The 24,755-nt window shown below is 33.5% G+C and overlaps 3 protein-coding genes across 7 annotated transcripts; all 3 read left to right on the top strand.

Moving 5' to 3' along the window:
- Window positions 1-385: 385 nt before the first annotated feature.
- On the top strand, window positions 386-11,138 carry LOC137814200 (uncharacterized). 5 transcript variants are annotated; one of them, XR_011081613.2, is made up of 18 exons: window positions 393-654; window positions 1,350-1,467; window positions 4,019-4,167; window positions 4,847-4,930; window positions 5,008-5,070; window positions 5,266-5,397; window positions 5,496-5,696; window positions 6,168-6,287; window positions 6,811-6,860; window positions 7,955-8,117; window positions 8,263-8,400; window positions 9,071-9,193; window positions 9,285-9,383; window positions 9,697-9,786; window positions 9,889-9,970; window positions 10,246-10,376; window positions 10,505-10,815; window positions 10,918-11,138. XR_011081613.2 is itself a non-coding variant. In XM_068616793.2 (17 exons), the coding sequence occupies exons 1-17, from the start codon at window positions 502-504 to the stop codon at window positions 10,646-10,648; spliced, it is 2,040 nt and encodes a 679-aa protein (XP_068472894.1). In that variant the 5' UTR covers window positions 386-501; the 3' UTR covers window positions 10,649-10,910. The 5 variants fall into 5 exon arrangements, 3 of the variants coding, with proteins under 3 accessions (XP_068472894.1, XP_090159141.1, XP_090159146.1); XM_068616793.2 differs by lacking the exon at window positions 10,918-11,138 and having other exon boundaries at window positions 386-654; window positions 10,505-10,910; XR_016521314.1 differs by lacking the exon at window positions 10,918-11,138 and having other exon boundaries at window positions 467-654; window positions 9,088-9,193; window positions 10,505-10,910.
- A 134-nt stretch (window positions 11,139-11,272) lies between these two features.
- On the top strand, window positions 11,273-12,861 carry LOC137814201 (putative aspartic proteinase GIP1). Its single transcript, XM_068616794.2, has one exon. The coding sequence runs from the start codon at window positions 11,423-11,425 to the stop codon at window positions 12,779-12,781; it is 1,359 nt and encodes a 452-aa protein (XP_068472895.1). The 5' UTR covers window positions 11,273-11,422; the 3' UTR covers window positions 12,782-12,861.
- Window positions 12,862-20,294: 7,433 nt separating this feature from the next.
- LOC137814198 (adenylate isopentenyltransferase 3, chloroplastic) lies at window positions 20,295-21,888 on the top strand. The gene has a single exon (XM_068616791.2). The coding sequence runs from the start codon at window positions 20,739-20,741 to the stop codon at window positions 21,660-21,662; it is 924 nt and encodes a 307-aa protein (XP_068472892.1). The 5' UTR covers window positions 20,295-20,738; the 3' UTR covers window positions 21,663-21,888.
- The last annotated feature ends 2,867 nt before the right edge of the window (window positions 21,889-24,755 follow it).

The raw sequence follows: 24,755 nt of genomic DNA, 5'->3' as shown, positions 1-24,755 counted from the left end.
TCAAGTGAGATAAAGATGTACTCAGTTGAGTAGAGCAAAGTCAAGTCATGGTCGACTAATATATTAGGCTACATCTGGCCAATACCATGTTAGGCTAAGTTGGGTTGAATCCACATAACTTGATTAGGTCAATTCCATGTCAGGCCAATCTCACGATTGGTTTCACATTGGATTTAATCTAATTAACTTAATTAAATTTAAATTTAAATTAAATTGAAAGAAATCTAACTAGTTTAACCTAACTAAAATAAATTTGAATTTTAAATTAAACCTATCTTGATTTGAAGTGGACGTAGGCTTGATTTTGAAAAATCCAATCATAATAACCCTAAATTATTTTAGTTGTTGTTTTGTTTAAATTTAAAAAATAGAGAGGTATGTGATGAAATTTGAAAAGAAAAGTGGAGAGGTGAGTGTAAATAAATAAAGTGAAAAAAAAAACAAGAAAAAGAGGGATAAAAGGGGTGGTTTTGTCGGTTCACTACGGAGCGAAGACCGGATATGTATGGTGGCGCACACCACAACAGATCTTTAAATTCTTCTCCTTCCACGATCAATTCTCCACTTCTTCATCCATCAAAAACCCTAACCACATTCTCTCTCACCTCACTCTCCTACTCTTATCAATCTGTTACCCCCATGAGCTATCACATGGTAGATTCGATTCATCCTTCCCGCAACCTTAATCTTACTATCTGCAAATGTTTTTTTTGTTTCTACTTCACTTTTTTCCTTTCTTTCGTTACTCGCCACTTAATCTAGGTTTACCTAGCACCAAGATTATGACTAGGACCAAAAACCAACTCTCCTGTACAATTCAACTTATTTCTTCTCTGCTTAACGTCGTTCTTTATTTTCGAGAATCCAAAACACAGTGTTTTCTCTCTGTTTTCTTTTTGTTTTGTTCGTGAATTACCACCGGTAGATGTAATGCATCATCTGACGTCAGGTTTTCATAATTTAATATAAGTAGTTTTCCAAATCCAGTGACGCGTGAATAACTGTATCCACCTTTATCATGCTTTTTGAGGATTTTCCTTTGTGAGAGTCTGTCTTAAAGTATTATGGTACCTATGAAAATATTTTAGGGTGGCGTTTTGCTGTTTTGTCTTGTGCCAATGAATTTCACGGTGCAAAACTGCCTGCAAAACGACCTTTTGGTTGTTCTGGTATCTACGTGTGTGTGGAACTGCTGCAATTGCTCTTCAGCTGTACTTGTTGAACTGATTCTACTACTTGCAATTTTATGTTCTGCATTTTCTTAGATTATTGTGGAATTGTTTATCTTTTGTCGATTTTTTGTTCAGATATCTCCCATTCTATTTCTTATTGAGTTCTTCATGCAACAGAATAATGAGGATACACGTAGAGGTTTGAAAAGAAAGCCCCCATACATGGATCGAGGGCATGAACGGGGACCTTACAATATGAATTCTAGACCTTATGATAGGAACATGCTTCCTGATGGTGGGTTGTTGTATTTATTTATCTTATACACAATACAGACGAATTTGGTTGTCAATTATAGTCTATTACGTTGTGAAGATGTTGCTCGCTACTCTGATCTCATTCTACTGTATTTTCTATTTTGCTATTAGGAACTTAACTATATAAATTATGGAGTCGCTGTAAATAAATGAAGCTATAAGTTACCTTTGGCATTGGAGGGTTACTTTTTCCCTGCACTATCTAGAGTTATCGTGTTTTGGTTCAACTTATTATAGTGAGATAATCGGTTTTTGGTTTTTCTTCATAATGGCTCTATGAAAGAGATTTTTGAATAAGGGAGAACAATTATATTCCTCCAGAAAGTAATACCAAATGTGGGCCTATATGGAAGATGGTTGTGTATGTTAAATGTCACACTTGTGCAATACGAGAAAGATACTTTTGTGAAAGATTTAATTATAAGTAGTAGGTGTTGTGATATACAGGCATATTTCATGGCCTTTATTAGAGACTCATCTTTTATCTTTTGGCTAATCATTAGTCTTATTGAAAAATTGAAGTTGACTACATAGTTTGAACTCACTAATATTACATGTCACCATTGCATGAAGAAGACCTTTTTCTTTAACTGATTTGCCATTTTTTGTGTCTTATTAATAGATTATGTATAAATGGTTTTCTAATATGTTCTTTTGTCATAATTGGGTCTAGGTGTTGAGGATTGAGTTGGATATCGATCTTACTCTTTTCCTCATCTCTACTGAGAAAAAACACTACCACACGAAACTACATAGAGAGATCTCACCAAGATCTCACTCAGGGAATTAAAAAATTCCTCAACAATTTTATTAATGGATATCCCATTTCCATACATTAAGGTCCTATATATAACTTTTAATCACAACTAACTACCTAACCCATCAATCCTTAACAAAATGAATGGTCATGCCTATTTCTACTTATTACATTGTCCCCATCTTGTGAAGGCCTTGCACCTAAGGACCTTTGCTCCATACTTCTTGCCATTTTACATTTGGAAATTGCTTTTTCAATTGGAAAAACTCATGCCAAATAGCATCCTCTGGGCTCGTATGATTCCATGGACTGGAAGTTCAGTGACAACTTCATTCCTTTTTTTTAACCTTTGGTATAATATGTCTACATGTACCTCCTATTTTTAGATTGTGCCTCCCTACTGCAATGTCTGTCTTCCTAGTATGCCCTTTAATGCATGGAGAGATATATGCACATCCTCTTCGTGAACAACTTCTTCCCAATTGCCTAAGTTGCTTGCACCTCACCTGAATCTAGTTCAACCGTCCACCTCCACGCCACCTTGTGAACCAAAAATTGGCACAAAGCTTACCCCGTAGCTTGCACTTGTGCCTGTGACATCTATCCCATTGCTCATCACAAAATAGACATAGGCCTTTTGCAATTTTTTCATTCATTTCTTTCTTATTTGCATTAATTAGATTATAGACCTTCAAATTTGTCATTGAACTTGATCCCGAAGACAACCGATTGATGATGTTGAACATGGGTAATAAGAGTGGATCTTTGAATCTGGTTTGAGAAGGACTAGTTTCTTGTATTTCTTTTTTGGCAAGCTATGTAAGATTGTTTGGTGCTAGAAATTTTCTTTTCCAATTCTTGAAGTATATCATCCTGCAAGCGTGCTAATCTCATTGCATCTTGTGTTCATAGGGTTATGAATCCTCAAAGACTTTTCCAAGGAAGTGTGTAAACCTCCCTAAAGAAACTCACCCATTTCTTCAGTCGCATCACATCAACTCGAGCTAATAGTTTATCAAAATGCTCAAGCTGATCTAGTAAAGAACCTTGTTCTTCCAGTTTAGATAATTTCGCAATTGGATCATCGCAATTGCTTGCATCAAAATGACTTGCCACATCTTGCAAGATCTATTGCCACCCTTTCTTTTTAGTTTGGCTATGTCCAGCTTGCCACTCAATCTAGTAATGTCATTGCCACATGAATGCCTTACCCTCCATAGACAAAAGCAAAAGTTTACCACACTGATAGTTCAGAGTCATTTCATGATAAAAGAATTGTTCAATTTTGGCACACCACTCACAATAATTATAGCCATTGGGAAATGGAATTTGAGCATGCTCCACAATCTTGCTATTTCTTTGTTGTGGTCGTTCAATCAACTTGTTATCTTGTTGCGAAGTCTCCAACAACTTCTTGAGTCCCTCATTACAAACCTTTGTTTGTTGTCTCCATTGGTTTTGACTGACCAATAGCACTGTTAAAGATTTAGTTGGATATCAATCTTACTCTCTTCCTCACCTTTATTAATGGATATCCCATTTCCATATATCAAGGTCCTATATGTAACTTTTAATCACATGTAACTTCCTAACCCATCAATCCTTAGCAGAATTAGCGGTCATGCCAATTTCCACTTATTACACCAAGCTACAATTTTATTAACAAAGTTGGACACCTTTTTAGTGCTCTTCATTCTAGTAATAACATTAGTCTATGATGTTGTGCTCTATTTTCTTTTATAGATTTTGATTTTTAGTTGATTGTATATTACAGGTTGGCTTGACTGCCCAGCACATGGACAAGAATTAGGACGCATAATCCCTTCAAAGGTTCCACTTGGTAAATCTTTCAATAATTACATTCCACGGGAAACATATACTCCTAAACAAGCGATTCATCAACAAAGAGTCTTAGGTCGGGAAGTAAGTACATCAAATGCACATTAATAAACATTTTCCTTTGATTAATATCTTCTACTTTGGAAATATGTATGTATTTAAGTACATCAAGGGAGACAATAGTATTGATGTGCGCAAGTTGCCAATATAAATAGAGAAGTCATGGGATGGATTTGTTTGAATCGTTTGATATGACTTTTTATCATCTTTTTTTGACTGAACTTTTTATTTTAACATGTTAAACAATTTTTCGTTTTATTGCTTCGCAACATTTAAAGGAACTTTCTATTGTTCACATATATATGTCACAATGCAATGTCCTTTACATGAATTTGGTGTAAATTGACATAAGACAACTTAGATTAAGGTTTAGGATTTAAGGAGAAAGAGGTAGAAACAAGAAGAATTTGAATAGTAGTATTTATATTTTGTACACAGAAAGATTAGTAATCACAGAAAGAGAAGAATTTGAAACATTGTGGGGTCTTTTACATGTTCTATCTGTTACCTAGATAGCTGTACCAAATATTGCGTGAATAAAAAACAATTTCAAGCAATTTAAGAGTATCCTTAAAAAAAGGGAGTATGTTTCATTATAGTGATTTTACATTGTGTTCCATGAACGAATACTTGTTTTCTTTGTAGTGTTGTGTAGAATGTGTTGCAACCAGCTTCATAGTGCTTGACTTTATGTTTTTTGCAGCTTGGTTTAGTGATTGATCTGACAAATACTACTCGTTATTATCCTCTATCAGATTGGACTAAAGAAGGAATTGGTCATGTCAAGGTAACAATATCTTTTCATCCTATTGTTTATGAAATGTTAATTGCAATTGACTTTAGATTTTCTATTTGCTTGTGCAGATAAGATGCAAAGGAAGAGATGCTGTACCTGATGATGAATCTGTAAAACAATTCTGTGATGAGGTAGCTCCTTTTTTCAGTGTTGATAGTGTTCACTGTTAGAACTTACGAGCATTACTTTTACTGATTCTTTTGATTAGTGCTCACAATTTGATAGTCAAGTATTGTCTTCTTGTTAGTGTTCCTAACAATGGTGGTACAGTGCTTGATATCTTACTTGAGGTTTTATGATTTATACTTGTTAGATATTCATTTTAGGTTCAAGATTTTTGCTCCCAAAGAACAAATGAAAAGAAATATATACTTGTACATTGCACCCATGGGCATAATCGCACAGGTTATATGATTGTTCACTTTCTTGTGCGTACGGAATCTATATCTGTTACTGAGGTGAGTAAATTTATTGGACAATTCATTGGTTTGTTTTCAATACCTGCATGAATTGAGTAATTAATGTGTTATACAATTTTGTGCTTGTTATCTTCCAGGCGATAAATAAATTTGCTTTGGCACGTCACCCAGGAATTTACAAACAGGACTATATTGACGCCCTGTACATGTTTTATCATGAAAAGAAGCCTGAAGATCTTGTTTGTCCTCAAACTCCTGAATGGAAGAGAACTTCTGATCCTGACTATGGTAGCACAACTGTCCCAGCTGTGGAAAATTATGGACACATTCCAGCACAAGTATGTCCACCTTGTTGACCTGGTTTACATAGCTTCTTAGTTATATGATTTGTTGTGCTTCCACTGGGTTGAAGGAACTCCTTACTTGGATGGATGCTTGAAGTGTAACTTACTTCCAACAAGTTTTTACGAGCACGAGTCTTCCATTTAATTATGTTTTATTTTTGTTGAAAAATATCTGGTATGGCCTGAAAATAGAATTGGCTTCACCTTTTGCATCTTTCTATTTTCTTTGTCGAGACTTAGATGTATACACTGATAACAGAAGTTTTTAGAAAGTGACTGAGATCAATATGTAGCCACTTTAATATTGAATTGTTTTCCTTCTACAATTCCATTTTTTTCTCATGTCTCTGCTCTGTTGAAATAGAAAATATGACCTGTTTTTACGAACCTTAATTCTGTTTACAATTTATTTCTGGGAGTTATATATTTATGTGGACTATCCTTATGTTTGGTTCGATCTTGTAGGAGAATATTGTCAGAAATGAAGTATTGACAAATGATGATATTTTGGGAGATCCAATTCCTCCAAACCAGCTGCGAGCGATGCAAGAAGTTTGTTATCAACTGCTCAAGTTGGGCACAGGGGTGGGTTTTCTGAATTGGCTTTTTTTTGTTGAATTTATATATTTTATTGAAAATGATTTAAACTCATCGTAGTTGAGATATAATCATATAATCAAGAATGCTTTTTTTTTTGGTATAATATGTTAAAAAAAATCGTGCATCACATGTATGATTTAATTTTCATAGGAATTAGTGTTTTGGAAGTAGCACCCATTCAGTCTTTTCCTACAAAATATTAGTATGAAGAGTCTAAATGTATATAATATAAGTACTGTAATGTATAGGAAATAAGTTTCACTTAAGCAATACTTCCCTGTCTTTCTATTTCTCTCTGTCATCTCCACCTTAAAGTCAATATAACTATTAATTTTACACAAATAAAGTTATGCTATCTAGAGCAATGGGTTGTATTTGATGCATCTCAATAAAATTCCAAGAGAACATTGAAGCCAAATAATTTTTTTATTCGGAAACATTAGTTTCTCGTGAATACACTTATTCCATTAATTAATTGCATTATTTTTGCTTTATTATCTCTTTTTAGGGAAGAGGACGATCGCAGTTTCCTGGATCACACCCTGTTTCTCTGAACAGGTCCAATCTTAATACATTTGATTATTTTGGTTTTTGTTACATTGAGTTATACATAACTTTAGAATGGACTTGGCTGTTCACTGAGATGGACATTAAAAACTACTAGGTCTTAGGAATAACTACCTAAAGTATGTGTTCTCTACCGTTACTTGCCTTTCAATTGTTTAATTGGATATATGCATTATTCATTGAAAGGAGCATCTTGTGCTTTTCGTAAATTTTGTTTTAACATACCTTTTTTTTCAGAAATTTTCAAATTGGCTGACATTTATTTCACTAAATTAAAAAAACCCTTTCTATTTTTTATTAGAGCTGATGGAGAAGAAGAATAACTAAGAGCAACATAACAGGATCTTTGTGATATATTATACAGAGATGTCAATAAAGAAGTCATGATTTCATACTTTCTATTGGTTTAATTTTGGGATGGATTATTTGTCAAAACCTGTGACTAATTTCCAAACATGTTGGAAGTTCAAATTCCAGATTTCCACCCTGTATATATTATAATTTAACTTCTGTCAACTAAACAAATTTTTGATCCTTGCATTTACATAGACATTCTTTTTTGTTTTTGTTAGTCCCACATCGACTAAAGATATAGTTCAATTATTGTATATAAGTAAGTGCAAATCTTATCTTATAGGTTGATTTTGTGAAGTTGAGTTAGATTAAAAAAGTTAATTTTTAAATTTTTTATGAATATTTTAAGATTTTATTTTAATATTATTTTGTATTTACAAAATACTCTACAAACAAATTGTCAAAGGGATCTGACTAAGTTGTTATAAACTCCTTGACATGTGTTTAATTCCTACCGATAAAAAATGCTACAATTAACTTCAAATTGATGTTTAGCCTAACAAACAAATTTGGCTATTAAGTTAATGGATGTTCTGTGATCAAAAGACATTTCTTAATTCTATTCTTTTTCAGTTTTTATGAAAACTGAACAAAATATTCATTTGATGCAGTTGAGTTTGAGCGAGGAGATTAATTTTAAAACTTGATTGTAAATCTAAGTCTTCATCTTTGTTTATTATCTTCGTTGGTTTTAACAACTTACTTTAGATCATTGTTTTCTACTTTTGCAGGGACAATCTGCAACTCTTGAGACAACGATATTACTATGCCACATGGAAAGCTGATGGGACACGATATATGATGCTGATTACTTGTGATGGATGTTATTTGATCGACAGAAAATTTATTTTCCAAAGGATCAATATGCGATTTCCTTGCAGATATTCAAATGGGGTATGTATGTTTATTCAATTTACTTTGTTATCAAGTGAGTTTTATCTGTCTCGGGTATTTGGAAGCTGTGTCTTGTCTTTTATAAATTTTGTTTTAGATTTATCTAAATGATAACTCAATTGTTTTCGATTATAATCTTTTCAAGGGTACACCTGAGAGGAATCACCACTACACATTACTTGATGGGGAGATGATTATTGACAAGGATCCACACACACATAAGCAAGAGAGAAGATACCTCATTTATGATTTGATGGCAATCAATAAGGTCTCTTTGACAGAGGTACACATTTATTGACAACTACAGTGTTGAGATATTATTGACTTCTTTCATGGTTTGTCTTACTCCTATTATATTATATAAAATAAAGAAATTTAAATGATGGTCTTACTCCTATTATTGAGTTGTTATATTTTGGGGTCAACTAAAACCAAATGTATTCCTAACAAGGTATTTGTATTTCAGTTAACTAAAGTATCTCCAAACAATCATGCAGTAAAATAAGCACATGTAAGCTTCTAGTTGGATTTGAAACTGCCTCTGAATTGGGGGTCCTTTTCTTAGTAAGTTTGAAAATCCTGGATCATAAGTAATCCTTATTTCTTTTGGATCCGGCTAGACAATGCAATTAGTGAAATAATTTAAATCATCATCATCATAATCAGAGAAGCAGTGTTTTGTTTATTAACTTGTAATTAACTACTACTGATACAATTAAATATCAGATACTTTTTAATATTTCTGGGAGTGGGTTTCTAACTTCCAATGAAGTCTGGCTGCTAATGTGTAATATGCAATGCATTCCAATGAGAGTATTTGGAAAGTTGGTAAAACCTTAAAAAAGGACATACTATATATACTAGATTACGTCCACCCGGAACCCTGTAAGTCCTTGGATTGTATTTTGTGCTTGGCTGACTTTTGACATGCCCATTTGGTCTAATACATGCAGCTGCCGTTTTATGAAAGGTGGAAATTGCTGGAGAAAGAAGTAATTGAGCCTCGTAACATGGAACGAGAGGGCCTTTCAAAGAATACAAATCCTTATTATAGATATGACTTGGAACCATTTAGTGTATGTATAATGATTATTTTAGTCTTCTATTTTCAGAAACATTTTCCAGTGGGATAAGCTATATGTTTATATTTTCGTATTTTTGTTTTAGGTGAGAAGGAAGGGCTTTTGGTTACTATCTACTGTATCAAAGCTCCTACATAAGTTTATTCCACAACTATCGCATTCATCAGACGGTCTTGTATTCCAGGTAGTAATTAGTGTCTCTAGAGGACTGAACCTCCCAAGTTGAGCTTGGATGTATAGGATAGTTGGATGAACACTTGTCTTGTAGGAAACACCAGGTGGTTGAGGATGATGTACTGAACAAATGCTGTACTAGGGAACAGTCTAAATTTCTCAGTTGTTTTGTCGCATGAGTCAATATCGGGTTTTGAGAAATTTGAATACTAATGTAGTTTTGGTTTATAAAGAATACTAACTGGCTGAGAACATATCACAAATATGCATATAGGCTTTTGGTTTATCTACTTGTTCATTGTTAATAGTGATGATTCTATCAGGGTTGGGATGATCCATATGTCCCTCGCACACATGAAGGTCTTCTGAAGTGGAAATACCCTGAGATGAACTCTGTTGATTTCCTCTATGAGGTTGTACAAGTACTTCTTCTCAAGTTAAAAGTTTATATTAGTTTATTTGGTGTTATATTCTTTTCTAATATGACAATTTGTTGACTATGCCTTTGTTGACAGGTGGGAGCTGGTGATCGTCCTATGCTTTTTCTGTTTGAACGTGGAAGGAAGAAGTTAATGGAAGAGAATGTTATTTTTAAAGGTTGTACAACTTGTAGACCATCATTATTACTTTATACGATCATAATGTAATTAATGGCATCATTACTATTTATCCAGATGACAGCTAATTGCATGAACTACCCGATTTTGGTCATATTTGAAATGCGATTGAAATATATTCATTCCATTGGCAAGACCCCCTTTACAATTGAATCCGTCTATGCTGGCTATAACATAATTCTCCTGTTACTTAACTTAATATCTGGAGAGGTGAAGCCATAATTTGATTTTAATTTTTAGCTCAATGATTTTCAGATGCATCAGACATTTCTTCTTATTCCGGAAAGATCATTGAATGCTACTGGGATTCCGGGGAGCGTCATTGGGTCTGTATGCGGACCAGAATAGACAAAGCAACTCCAAATGATATCAATACCTATAGAAAGGTTATATAATACCTGTTACACTTTTCAATTCTGTTATGCAATCTTCTTTTTAGTTGTCTATATTTTTTTGTTTAGCTAATTCATGTGAAAGACCTGTTGAACAGTTTTTTGTAAATTTTTTAATACAGGTAATGCGAAGCATAAAGGATAACATCACAGAAGAAGTCTTATTGAATGAGATCAATGAGATAATTTGCCTACCTTTGTATGCAGACAGAATACAAAGGGATATCAAGGCTCATCAACATATGGTCTCTTCAAGGCGCAAGTGAGTTATATAATAAAAGCTAAGAATGCCGAATGTGGTATCTTTACTGAAAGAGCAAGCAAGACTTCGGAATGAAGTACCAGCCCAGAAGCTGTACTTTTTTTGTTCCAAGAGATTGTATTTGTGCTGCGCCATTGTCAGCCTCGAGCATAACATAGGAAAGAAGCTTAGGTTCTATGATTTTATTTTGCTAACAAGATTTTTGCTTTGGTCGCTGTTGTATATTATCAATTTTGTCTATTATTTCCTTTATTTTTATTTCTTTATTTACAGCTTATCACAAGATCATAATGGAAAAAGGCTCAACAGAAACGGCTTTAACAGGATACAATAACTCAAGATTTCATTAGTTTGTACATACTTTTTCAAGCAACTTGTATTATATTTGACACATGATAGATGTGCTACAGATAACACATTTTTGTGATACAATACTGATGCTGTTGTTGAGATCTTAAGCCCGCAATTGAAGTCTTTAACTGGGGTTGACATGACGTGAGTAATCCAGCCTTACTTTCCCAGCTTCAAGTAGACTTGTAGATAGGGAGTGATATATGGTCATCATAATATATGAGATATTACAAAGACTTGCTCCACATTCATTTATTTTTTCCTGAGCTGTATCTTTTACGAAGTTATAATTTTATTAAATAAAAAAAGATGTATACATCTTTATCCGTATTGCTAAGGTAGTTTAATGCCACACTCTACACGTGTACTTTCTGCATGCAGCGTATGAAAATAGAACATTAGTTGCACTGCACCGACAATATTTGACATGGGTTTATGTCCTCAACGGTCCATCACCAACCAGTTTCTTTTATCTCCCTCCCGGAATCTTCAAAAAATGCCTCTTCCTTCTCTCTGCAAAAGGTTCTGGTTCTGGTTCTTGGGCATCTCCCTCTTGTTGTCTTTAACACCCACACTCCAAATCCCCTTGGTAGCCCCAATCTCAAAAGACCCCTCCTCCCAACTCTTCACAGTCTCCCTCTTCCTCAAAACCCCACTCCAGCACACCCCACTCCATCTCGACCTCGGTTCCTCCCTCACCTGGCTCCTCTGCGACTCCACCTACACCTCCTCCTCCTCCCACCAAATCCCCTGCAACACCTCCTTATGCGACTCCTTCCCCTCCAACGCCTGCTCCAACGACTCATGCGCCCTCTTCCCGGAAAACCCCCTCACAAGAACCACCCTTCTCGACACCGCCCTCATCGACTCTCTCGCCCTTCCCTCCTACGACACCTCCTCCCAGAGCCCACTCGTTCTCATTTCCGATTTCATCTTCTCCTGCGGCGGCGCTCATTTGCTCCAAGGCCTCGCTACCAATGTGGCCGGACTAGCCGCTTTGGGCCGGTCCAATTACTCCCTCCCGGCCCAAATAAGCACCGCATTGAGTTCCCCTCATTCTTTCTCTCTCTGCTTGCCCTCTTCATCCAACACAGGCGCAGCTATCTTCGCCTCCACCACCATCTCTTCCTTCTTCTCTTCCAAAATTGACCTCACTTACACCCCCCTCATCCTGAACCCCGTCGCCGACACTGTCGTCACCCACAACTCACAACCTTCCGATGAGTATTTCATAAACGTCACCTCCATAAAGATCAACGGCAAGGCTCTTCCGATCAACGGCTCCATCTTAACCGTTGATGAAACCGGCTTCGGTGGGACCAAGATCAGCACTGCGGAGCCCTACACCGTTTTGGAAAGTTCCATTTACAAACTCTTCGTCCAGTTTTTTGTTAACGAATCCTCCGCTTTTAATTTAACGGTGACGGAGGGCGTTGAGCCCTTTGGCGTGTGCTATCCTGCGGGAGACCTGACGGAGACAAGAGTGGGACCCGCGGTTCCAACCGTTGATCTGGTGATGCAGAGCGAGGAAGTGTTTTGGAGAATTTTCGGGGGGAATTCGATGGTGAGGATTGAAAAGGGAGGAGTGGATGTGTGGTGTTTGGGTTTCGTGGACGGTGGGAGCCGTAGGAGGAGTGCGGTTGTGATTGGAGGGCATCAATTGGAGGATAATGTAGTTGAGTTTGATGTTGACTCAAATAGATTTGGTTTCACCTCATCTCTGTTGCTTCAGGGTACCAACTGTGCTAATCTCACTCTCACTAATCTTACCAATCCCATTAGTTAGTTCCTTCTTACAACATGTACATCTGCTCTTAATCATGCTTGCAACTTCTCTCTTTATTTATTGCAACATTTTGAACTTTACATACACAAAACGTACCTATTGCTTCTCGTTCTGGCTGGATTTTTCAGACTTGACCTCAACCTAGGGGAAATAATGATTTTCCATACTAACTTATAACATATGTAACACTAACTCATATTCTCCCCGAGACTTCAACATACTATTTGTATATTAGATCATATATAAATTCACAATAAGATTTAAGTATTCAAAATCATCTATGAACAAATATTCAAAATCAGATCAAGTTACTCAAATATATAATAAAAATAATCTAATTCATCAATAAAAATCCAAAAAAGTGAAGAAAAAAAAACAATTTATTTAAGATATTTCATCTCTTTCTTAATCATTATCTTTGAAAAAAATACTTTAGTTGAAATTTATTTAAAGACAAGTTAACTTTAAGTTTTTTACATGAAGGTATGATAATTTTTTTTTAATAATACATATATAATCTAATATTTCTGATTATATAAGTTTTTTTTTATTTTTATAATTATAATAAAAAAGTATACAACAAATTTATGAATTTTAAAAAAATACTTTATTTATTCTTTTTAAATTAAAATCGTATTAAAATTGTTAGATATATTATTAGATATATTAAAAAGTTGACTTTAAGTCTAATTCAACATAACTCGTGTATGAGCCTATATAGGATGGTCTGGTAGACCTAACATAAATACTCGTTATGATAGTTTATAAATGATTTTGATACCAAACTTTAAATTTAACTCAATTTTATAAAATCAATGAGATTTACATTATTTATATATATATATATTATTATTTTTAGTCAATATGCTATTTTTAATAAAATAAAATAAAAATAATAATTAGACTCTATATGTCTCTGAGAAGTACATAGTATTTAATGACATTTACTTGTTCCTAATTTGCGTGAAGATATCTAATGTTCTTTCTCCAAAACCAAGTCAGATTGATGAGCATCTGTACTAAGCTTCCAAAAAAAAGATGATGATATTTCCGGGAAGTAATTAAGGTGAAAGTAAAGTTATTAATGTATGAGGGCAGAACAGTTTAGGATTTATGATTAGGTCATCTTCATATTGTGGGTCTCTTTCATCAGTTATAAACATAAGGTTTGTTTGGTTTAATAATAGGAAGTAGTGGGCTTCTTTCCCTAAAACATCTCGACTGCTTATTCAGCACGTTATTCTCTCATCCTCATAAATATTTTTGGTATTTCAAAAATGTCATTTTGTAATATTTTAAACTATAATATTTCAATTTTTTTTCAAATTCGTAATTAGCTTATGGATCATGTAATATATAGGGTTTTATATATATATATATATATATATATATATTATTAGTTTCGAATTATATAATCTGAAAGTCTTTTTTAATATGAAATTAGCTTTCAGATTATGTAATTTAGAAGTCTTTTTTCATATACTTGTCTGGATTACATAATGTAAAAATTACTCTCAAATTCAGATTTTTAAATTATATAATCTGAAATATTATATTTTTTTTAAATATATTATTTGTAAACTATTTTTGAATTTAAAATTATTTTTCAGATTATATAATCTAAAATATAGGGTGATATAAAAAAAATAAAATAATATTTTCATGTTTTGTAATAGTTAAAAGAACATAATAGAGTTGCAGGAAGAAAGAATCAAATATCTCATACTCCATGAATCACATTCTCTCACACGGACTCCAAATAATAGAAGACCAAATCATAAAAGAGACAATAAGACTAGATTACCAGTACACCCTTAACTATATTTTTAAACTAAAACTTTATATTTATTTATTTTTCTAATATTTTATAAGTGTGTAATGGATATATTGATATTTAAAAAAAATAAAAAAATACTAAGTTTTCTTTTAATAATCTAGAATATAAAGAATATGTGCCTACACATTTTTATCTCTTTATCTAATTTAAAAATAAAAAGTGGAATAACTGATAACTATATCTCTTCCATCCAAGCATTTGCATATATACACACGCAAAGATACATTCACACAAAAAGTTTTCTATATTTAAATATTTGTTATAAATTTAATTATAGATAGGAAGTGATTCTATTAGTTAACTAATCTTATTAAAATAAGTTGTAATATATGATCTTATAAAGTTTGTTTAAATTTTATGTTAATCTTATAAAATGGATTATTAGATAACATTTCCACCCACTTATTTTACTAAATACTGTAGTGAGCGTGTAATCATGAAAAAAATATTGTAACAAAACAAACTTCTAACTAAAACCACCAAACTAATATTAGTAGAAGCTTTGTAGTACATTGAGTTGTGTAGTGTACTTAACATTTGGTACTTGGTTTTCAAATCCTGCCTTTTTCAGATGGGCCTCATCTCAAGACAAACGGTGCTACAACCTCTGTTTTTCCCCTGTTCCGGTGACAGACCAGAGTCAAATTCAGAATATGTTAGGTCAGAAAATGAGTCAAAAAGAATGTCATAGCAGACCACGTTGTTTTGTTATGATATACTAAACTGCTATCAGTTGGAATTACGTTGTCATCTTGAAACAATTGTGGGACACCATGAATGGTGATGTAACATGAAAGCTATGGTCCCAATTTTAACTATTTCGGTGCCATCATGCAATACTTCACAACCCACACAGATGCTACATCTTCACTTTGAGTCTTACACAATGTTATTATATACATGTGAGTATGTCTTGCGGACAGCAAAATAGATTGTTGTAAGCACATGTTACACGAAGGACTTCATAAAAGGTAGCGATTGATGCACTTGTGTTCTCCTTGGCAAGCCAAGTGCATCTCCCCTAAACAGAAAACATGTTCCACTAACTGTGTCTCATTCAATACCAAAATCATCCTCACATGCTCAATATAGAAGCAAATATATGAACCAAGTCTTTTCTTAAAGAGGTTTGCAATTTGTGTGTTACTTAATATTCACGAGTAATTTGATAGCAGCCTATAAGAGTACTACGATAAATCAAATTTCAATAAATTTTTATTAGGATAGAATTTGAAGAATTATGATAATATGTTAAAACTTTAAATCTAACTTAATTCTAAATTTAAAAGATAAAATTTATAATCACTTATATAACTAATTTTAACTTTATATTTAAGCACGAGAGATCTTCAATATTTATACCTATATATAAATGGATTATCCATTATAATCGTTTTTTGCTGTACATAATTTTTGTCTGATTCTATCCTTATTTATTATATCTCATTTTATTAATACAATGAAGTATTTTATCATTTAATATAAATTACTTAAAAATAAAATAAAATAAAATATTTTTAATTTTTAAATTAATATTAATGTACAGTTTTTATGTAAACTAACTTTTTCACTATTTCTTTAATTCTTTATTTTAAGGTAACAACAAGAAGAAAGAGAGAGCATACTCTCGCCAATTTTTCAATAAAATCTCACATATAAAATAAAATAACCTCAAGTAAACATCATTACACTCAAAACTTTCAATGAAAGAAGAGGAAAAACTTGAAGAAGAAGAGAGACTTAAACTAGAGAAAAAGAAAACAAAATAGGTTGTTTAATTAATTGATCATTTTTCTTTTACATGTTAACTTTTGTCTTTCAATTTCGACTTATCCAAAATTAGTTCTGTATGTATGTTAAATTAGTTCTGTATGTGAAAGTTGAATAAAAGAGGAAAATGTGGGTACACAGGCTGCGTCTATGTTTCCATTAGTTTATTATAATATTTATGGAAGTTACTCTTATGTGTAAGGAAAATGATAGTTTTGATAACCCTTGGAGTTATATATAATTATTGATATGATAAGTTTAGAAATAAATATGTATAATAAAAGATAAATTTGTAATTACTTACTTGCGTGGGGTCATTAGATGGTCATGAATGTTAGGTATTGATCTCCATTGCACATAGGAAGCCCTCTTTAAAAAAAAAAAGAAAAAAAGTTGTAATTAAATTATATGAAAAAAATATTAAAATAATAGTATTGAAAGTTGTATGTGATGTATAAAAAAATAAAATTGTGAATGTATCATTACCACGTTACCACATGTGTAAATACATATACATGCTGGTTACCTATATCTGTAACTTCTTATACGTAATCAATAGACACTTGCAACTGCAGAGGTAATTTAGGACTTCGTTTATTCCTTTAAAGCAATTCAGCTTCCTTACTTGACCATGCATTCTACACTAATTGCAACCTAATCCAGTGGAGTTAATCTGTTTTTTAAGGAACGGGATTAGTTTAGAAAAGGTCAAACATTAAGAACTGTAATGTTTCCCATTTTGATGACTTGCCTAATTGTCATCTTACTTTCATCAGAACAAAGGTTTGCAAAGGCCATTGTTTTTTTTATTGGATCATTCCTTGTATAGTCATGAAATATGAGTCAATTCAGTCATTGTTTTGTATATTAAAAACTGGTGCTTAAAATAGTTAATTAATTTCCTTCCTAGGCATATTTGGGTTTTCATTTCATTTTTATGTAGGCATTTCTAAGAGGAAAAACCCAACATCACATATGTTAGTGTCTAAATTCTATTTTAAGTGAAGAGAATTTTCAGTTTATAAGTCAATATTTTACAATTGAGTTAAACCTTTCTTTTTTTTTTAAGATAATATTAGAGTTTATTTTAAGTTTATTAAAAATATCGCTTTTCTTATTATTGTCACCCCAAACCCAATAATACTATATGTGAAAAGGTGTATTGAAAAAAAAAAAGAAGTTTAAACTAAAATTAATGTGAAAATGATATATAAGAGTGATGAAATTCTTAAAAGTTAATATTATGAAATTATCTTAGAAAAATATTAAAAATACGAGAAATATATATATATATATGTATGAGGATCTCTTTATAATTTATAGAAATATATCTTGTTATGTATTAATTATTGTTATAAAATCAAATGCACTCATGTCACTATAAGAACACATTAGATACGGTTCTCCGACATAGGCTTAATGACCGCCGACGACAATTCTATTAAGGAATCACAATTCAGCCACACTTATATCTATTATATCTAAGGAGAAGAAACACTAAATAATACACTATCTTCTTCTTACTCCAATATTGCTTCTTCCATCACCTTAATGCTCTAACTTGGGTCACAAGTCACTATTATCTAACTCGACAAGAATTAATGTTTATCACTACTTTATATATCCTAAATAATTGCATTATCTATTAGAGGTGAGTTTGGTGAAGTTAAAGGAATTTGGCCACTTTTAGCCTTTGAGATGTAAAATTTGCCTTAAGGATCCTTACATTGGGTTTGTTCGGGCTGAAGATCCAGTTCTTGAGCTGTTTTCCTTAATGGAGTCTATAGTTGTTCAACCCCATAGTAGCTAACTTCTCTGTCCCCTCAGTTGCAATATCTTTATGATGAAAGTATAATGACAAATGCGTCAATTATCTATCTCTTGCAGATATGAAATTTGGTGAATGCAAGCCATCACAACTTTCATAACTTGCTGAAGCATGTTAAGTTCTGGTTTTTCTCTGCCGGATTGGTGGGTTTGATGCCTCTTATGGCTGTTTTCTCTCTTTTAGCTACCTCTTAGACTATGATCCCTTTGGTTTTCAAGAAAGGAGTGGTGGTAGGATAATTTTTAGTGTTGTTATAGTTTTGTTTTAACACATCTGGTTTGTTGTCAGAAGCTTCTGAATTTATGGTCCTATTAAAATCTTTTAGAGGTGTGTCTTAAGGATCCCTTTTAATTTTATTTATTCATTGCTGATAAAAAAAAATCTATTAGATGTGGACTTCAAATTCATGTGTTTTCCTGGTTAAAGATTGCAATAACATATTATGAGGAGAAATTACTTTATTATTTTTCACTTTTACAGTGAATTAATTATTAATTAGATGCATTTTAAAATAAAAAACTTAATTTAAAATAATTTAAAATTATGAGAATTAAATATTAACAATTATGATTAAAAATAAAATTGCACAAAATACACGTACATCAAAAGTTATATATATATATATATATAAAGTAAATAAAAAATATTTATTATTAATAGGTAGATAATTATTTTAATAAATAATCAAATAAATAAGATGAGTTATATTCATAAATTTAAAATGGTAAACTAATAAACTTAAAAACAATTAAAAAAATAATTCTATTCATTAATAGTTATAAATAAAGTTGCACATTTCTTTTAAGAGATAAAGAGAAGTGAGAAACACAAGTGATGAAATAAAAAGAAAAATAATTATAAAAAAACAATGTTTTAAAAATTCAACTGACAACAGAAACATCATTGAACAACTTCTAATTTGAACCATTTTTTCTCTCAAAACTCATCATTAAAATCAAAGTTTCATATATAAATCATATATAAAATATGTATATGTGTTCCTCCCCATGTAACATCATATAGGATACAAATATATTTTTAACATATAAATGAAGTAAAGAAATAGTTTTGTTGTTCTAGTGGAAACTAAAATATTTGACATGTCAAAGTTACAGTTAACAGGTTGATCCAACTTATAAGCAACATCAATTGAATTATCCGGGTTTAAATTGGAAAATATAAGTTTCGGACACCTTTTTCTCAAATTTCTTCCATACAAATCCTTTTAATAATAAAATATTATATTCAACTAATAAAAAATAATTTAAAATAAAATAATAATATTATTGGTTATAGAGTTTGAAAAAAAAAATACTAGTATATATCAAAGTATCATTCTCCTACACAATTCAATGCATGTGTGATTAAGTAGCTCAATAATTGACTGGATCACGGTTCCTAATAAAATGAAACTATATATAGTAAAAAGTAAAATTTATTCAAATAAAAAGCTATGGATATCAATGTCGCTAAAGTACCATAAAAAAATATGATGTCCTTAGATAAATATTCCATCCGTACAATTGAATTTTACTTGAAATCACTTTAGCTAGCCAGGTTTCTTCTGACATCGGCCGAATAAAGTACTAAGCAAAAGTATTTCTGATTTATAAAAATGCAAATATTTTAAAATTTATGTTGTTATTTATATATATTAAAAAATAATTATAAGTTTAATTCCACTTTACATTCACATATATATTATAAAATATTTAAATATTTTAATATTTGGTCTTTGATCGAATCTATGTTGTGATGGAGTAAAAGGCCATATATTTTAAGGCTATCTTGGTATGATCTTGTGAGATAGGAGGTAGATGCTACCCAGGCTCAAACTTCTCTACGTGTATAAGAGACAAAATTTGTAGATAAAAAAGAAACGAATAACAAGATCTTATCACCACAATTTTATGCTCTACTTCTACAGCCCCACCATAGAAAGAAAGAAAAAGAACCTTGTGCTCACGGTCCACTCATGTTGTTTCGCAAACACCTTAATTAGCTAGCTTCCTCTTCAGAGCACATACACAAACTTTTCCCACCAGACATGTTTTGTTTCATTTCATCTCACCACAAAATCAAACTAATCCTCTCTCTTTGTTTTTCAAAAACAAGAAATAAATACTTTTACGTGATAATATCGAGGGTTGAAAATCGCTGACCTGATAGCAACATGCAGTTGAAAAGAGAAGATGGGATTGACCCGAGACCTCGTCACTGATTTAAAACCATGGGAATATTTTGTGACGACCACTATATATTTTCTTCTTCACTGATAATTATTCCTAGACTTTGTTTTACAATCTTCAACAAATCGATACAGAGAGTGATACTTTCGTTTCTTTTACCTATAAATACCAACAAAACCATTGTTGTCAATCTCACACACTGCACAACTAAAGTTCCTTTCAAAAACTTTGAACATACGTGATATATATGCATATATAAAAGTATATAAACACACTAGTTATTCTGGTAGTTTTCTCACTCTCAGTTCGTTTAATTTCTGACCCTTTTATTCGATGAGCATGACGATGTCGAGAGTGATGTGTAGACCAACACAGCCTCTGAAAAACGTTCCTTCCAGTGGACAAAGCCAGATGATGAGGCCAAAAGAGAAGGTGGTGTTGGTGATGGGAGCAACAGGGAGCGGGAAAACGAGGTTGTCGGTGGACTTAGCAACATGTTTTCCCTCAGAAATCATAAACTCTGACAAAATGCAAGTGTACGAAGGGCTTGAGATTGTGACGAACAAGGCCACCAAAGAGGAGCAGCGGGGGATCCCACATCATCTGCTGGGGATACAGAACCCCGACACGGAGTTCACGGCCTCCGACTTCTGCGACGTCGCCTCACGCGCCATCGAGTCCATCACGCGCCGCGACAAGGTTCCGATAGTGGTGGGAGGATCCAACTCGTACATGGAGGCGCTGGTGGAGAGGTTCGGGCCGCGGTTCGAGTGGTGCTTTCTGTGGGTCGACGTGTCCGTGCCGGTGCTCCATTCCTACGTGGCGCAGCGCGTGGACCACATGCTCCGTTGCGGAATGGTGAACGAGTTGAGACCGTTTTTCAACGTCAACGGCGATTACGCTCGTGGGATAAGGAAGGCCATTGGGGTTTCCGAGTTCCACGCGTACTTCCGGCGGGAGGCGACGGCGAGCGGCGAGACGAGGATGCGGCTGCTGCAGGAGGCGGTGAGGGACGTGAAGAGGAACACGTGCCACTTGGCATGCAAGCAACTTGGGAGAATCCACATGCTCCGTAGTGTTGAGGGGTGGAAGATCCACCGCGTTTGCGCCACGCCTGTGTTTCAGAAACGTGGCCACGACGCCAATGAGGCTTGGAATAACATGGTGGCGCAACCCTGTGCCTCCATTGTTTCTCAGTTTCTCAGTTCTGCCAATTCCACTTCTGGGAGAGTCGCACCTTCTATGCAACCAAACTAAACCAACATGCAGTTAAACCTAATACATCTTTTTCTTTCGTCAACTTTTCAATCTTCATGTTCGTGTGTATGAACATTATCTGTCGAAATTATTTTATAGTCTAAGATCGTTACATGTTCATGTTCTTTCTTGATCTCATCTTCATACGGGGATCATTTTACTCATTTGTCTTTACTTCTGTATTGAATATCTCAGAAAAAAAAAACACCAGTTCTGTTATTTTTACTCCCAATATCTTTTTGTTTTATCTGTTGATTTTTCTTATCGATGTGAGAACCTTTTTGAGTGTTTTTGTTTCATGAAGGTAAAATCTATTCCAGGAATAAAAATTTGAGAATGTTACTCTCCTGTTTGTTAATATCCTTGGGTGATGCTCCGAGAAAGTGAGATTATAATAAATTTCATTTTAATAACTCTATTTTAAAATTTCAAAACATTTCTAAGAATTTTAAAATCTAACCAAGTAATTTTCAAAATTTCCCTAAAATAAAATTTCAAATAATAAAATTTTGAAACAAACATTTTCTAAGGGATCAAATTACACAATCAGATAATTGAAAATTTTGATTAACACAATTAAAACTTGGAATATACTAGAATCGCAGAATTTCAATATTTGACGGATAAAATGTTATTAAGTCTTTAAAACATCATAATAAGACAAATAAGAAAACATCATAAAAGTATATAACATTGAGTTGATTGATAAATTTGTATATTAAGAGTTTCTTTTTAATTTTACACATAATTATAAGGAGGAAAGTTGATTAAATATGTGTCTGAATATAAACAGTTTCTTTTCCTTTTATTATTACTTAAAAAGTCGTAATTTGTTCAAATCTTATGCGTCAAAAAAACACAAAAACACGTACATACTTATTAAAACAAGAAAATCTAAATACTAAATTCTTCCATTCTTCTCAGAAGTGGAGGAGAATGAGAATGAGGAACGAGATCAACGAAGTAGAAGTGAGCAGTCAGTGGTGCGGTGATAAAGAGAAGATTAAGGCTAAGGTCAAAGAGTTCTTTAAAGCCAGATTTGATGGGATGTCTGAGCCTCAAGTTAGGTTGGACAATGTTCGTTTCAACTCCATTTTTAATGAAGATAATGCGTTGCTGGTCGTAGCTGTTTTTGATGAGGAAGTTAAGGATGTAGTTTGGAGTTGTGATAGTTCGAAGAGCCGTGGTCCAGACGGTTTCAATTTTAGCTTCATTAAATTTTGCTGGGAGTGCCTTAAGGATGATTTTGTTTTAACAGTAAAAGATTTTCTGGTCAACATAAAGTGGCCTAGGGGGTCAAATGCTTCGTTTATTTGTTTTATCCCTAAGACAAATAATTCGCAACAATTTAGAGATTTCAGATTCATCTCGCTGGTAGGGTGCGTGTATAAAATCGTCTTGAAGATTTTGTCTATTAGGCTGAAAAAGGTGATTAACAAAGTCATCGATGCTAAGCAATATTCTTTTCTTGAAGGAAGGGGGCTTATGGATGATGTTCCAGTGACCAATGAAGTCTTAGATGAGATGAAGAGGAAGAAGAAAAATTGTGTTTTCTTCAAGGTGGACTACAAAAAGGCTTATGACTCCGTGAGGTGGGATTTCATTTATTATATGTTAGGCAGACTTGGTTTCTGCGAAAAGTGGATCTCTTGGATTAAAGCTTGCTAAGAATAAACGTCGGTGTCAATTCTTGTAAATGGGAGGCCTACTAAGGAGTTTATTCTGAAAAAAGGCTTGAAGGAAGGAGACCCTCTTGCACCGTTCTTATTTCTTATAACGACTGAAGGTTTAGTCAGGGTGTATAGAATCGGCAGGATAGGGGTAGATCAAATTGAGATTCTCCGTTTAGCGACTATTTTAAATTGAAATGTGATGGAAACTCCTTTCAAATACTTGGGGATGCCCGTAGGGGGGTGTCATAAGAGGGGAATGTCTTGGGACGAAGTGGTTAGTAGAATAAAGAGCAAATTAGGCAACTGGAAGGGTAAATTCATCTCAATGGCTGGGAGGATCTATCTGATTAAATTTGTCTTGTCGTCTATCCCACTGTTTCATCTCTCTTAGTTCAGATTGTCATATATTGTGCTGAAGAAGATAGTGAGTCTGCAAAGGAACTTTTTGTGGGGATAAGGGTCTGAAGGGAGGAAGATTACATGGGATAAGGTTTGCTTGTCTAGGGATGTGAGCGATCTTGGCATTATAAATGTTAAGCAATTCAATATACCTTTGTTGGGAAAATGGATTTGGCGTTTGAATTCGGACAAGGGTGGTTTGTGAAGGGAGGTTATTGAGTCTAAGTATGAAGGTTGGAGAAGTCTGAAAGAGCATAGGGCTAGGAACAACAAAGCCTCTCTGTGGTGGAGAGATTTGGAAGTCATAGGAATGGGGAGAGAAGTTCAAAGACTGTTATAATTGGGAGGTTGGAAAAGGGAGAGATATTTGGTTCTGGGAAGACGACTGGTAGGATCTGGAGTCTTGGAAAATAGATTCCCAAGGTTGTTTTCTCTGTTTGACAATAAGGAGGCAAAGTTAAGCGACTGCGGAGTTTGAGTCAATAATGTTTGGCAATGGAACTTAACTTGGAGAAGGGGGCTTTTGCTTGGGAAGAGTCTCAGGTATGCTAGTTGTTTGAGGTGGTATCCTATAAGAGCCTCACCTTGGAGACTAAGGACAAATGGGTTTGGAAGGGTTGCGAGGCTGCAGATTTTTCTGTCAAGTCTGTTTACGGTTTATTAAGGGGGGAGGAAGTAGAGGATTGTTCGAGGATGTACAAATTTTTTGGAAGATTAAGGCTCTTCCTTCAGCTCATGTCACTGCTTGGAGGGTGATTAAAAATAAGATTGCTACCAAGGTCAACTTGGTGAGACGTGGGATTCAGGTTGAGAGTAATTTTTGTTGTTTGTGTAGGGTGTTAGAGGAGTCGACAAGTCATTTGTTCTTTGGTTGTAGAGTCGCTTGGCTAGCTTGGAATCTTTGTTACGCTTGGTTAGGAGTGAGTTCGATAAATCTTCTCTCTCCTGGGTCACATTTCAAGCAGTTTAAAATTCTTGATGCGACCACTCAATTAATCTTATTTTGAATAATGTTTGGATT

This window comes from Phaseolus vulgaris, chromosome 1 (assembly GCF_051622355.1).
Source record: "Phaseolus vulgaris cultivar YP4 chromosome 1, ASM5162235v1, whole genome shotgun sequence".
In the NCBI taxonomy this organism is placed as follows: domain Eukaryota; kingdom Viridiplantae; phylum Streptophyta; class Magnoliopsida; order Fabales; family Fabaceae; genus Phaseolus; species Phaseolus vulgaris.
This window is presented reverse-complemented; position numbering and strand designations above follow the sequence as displayed.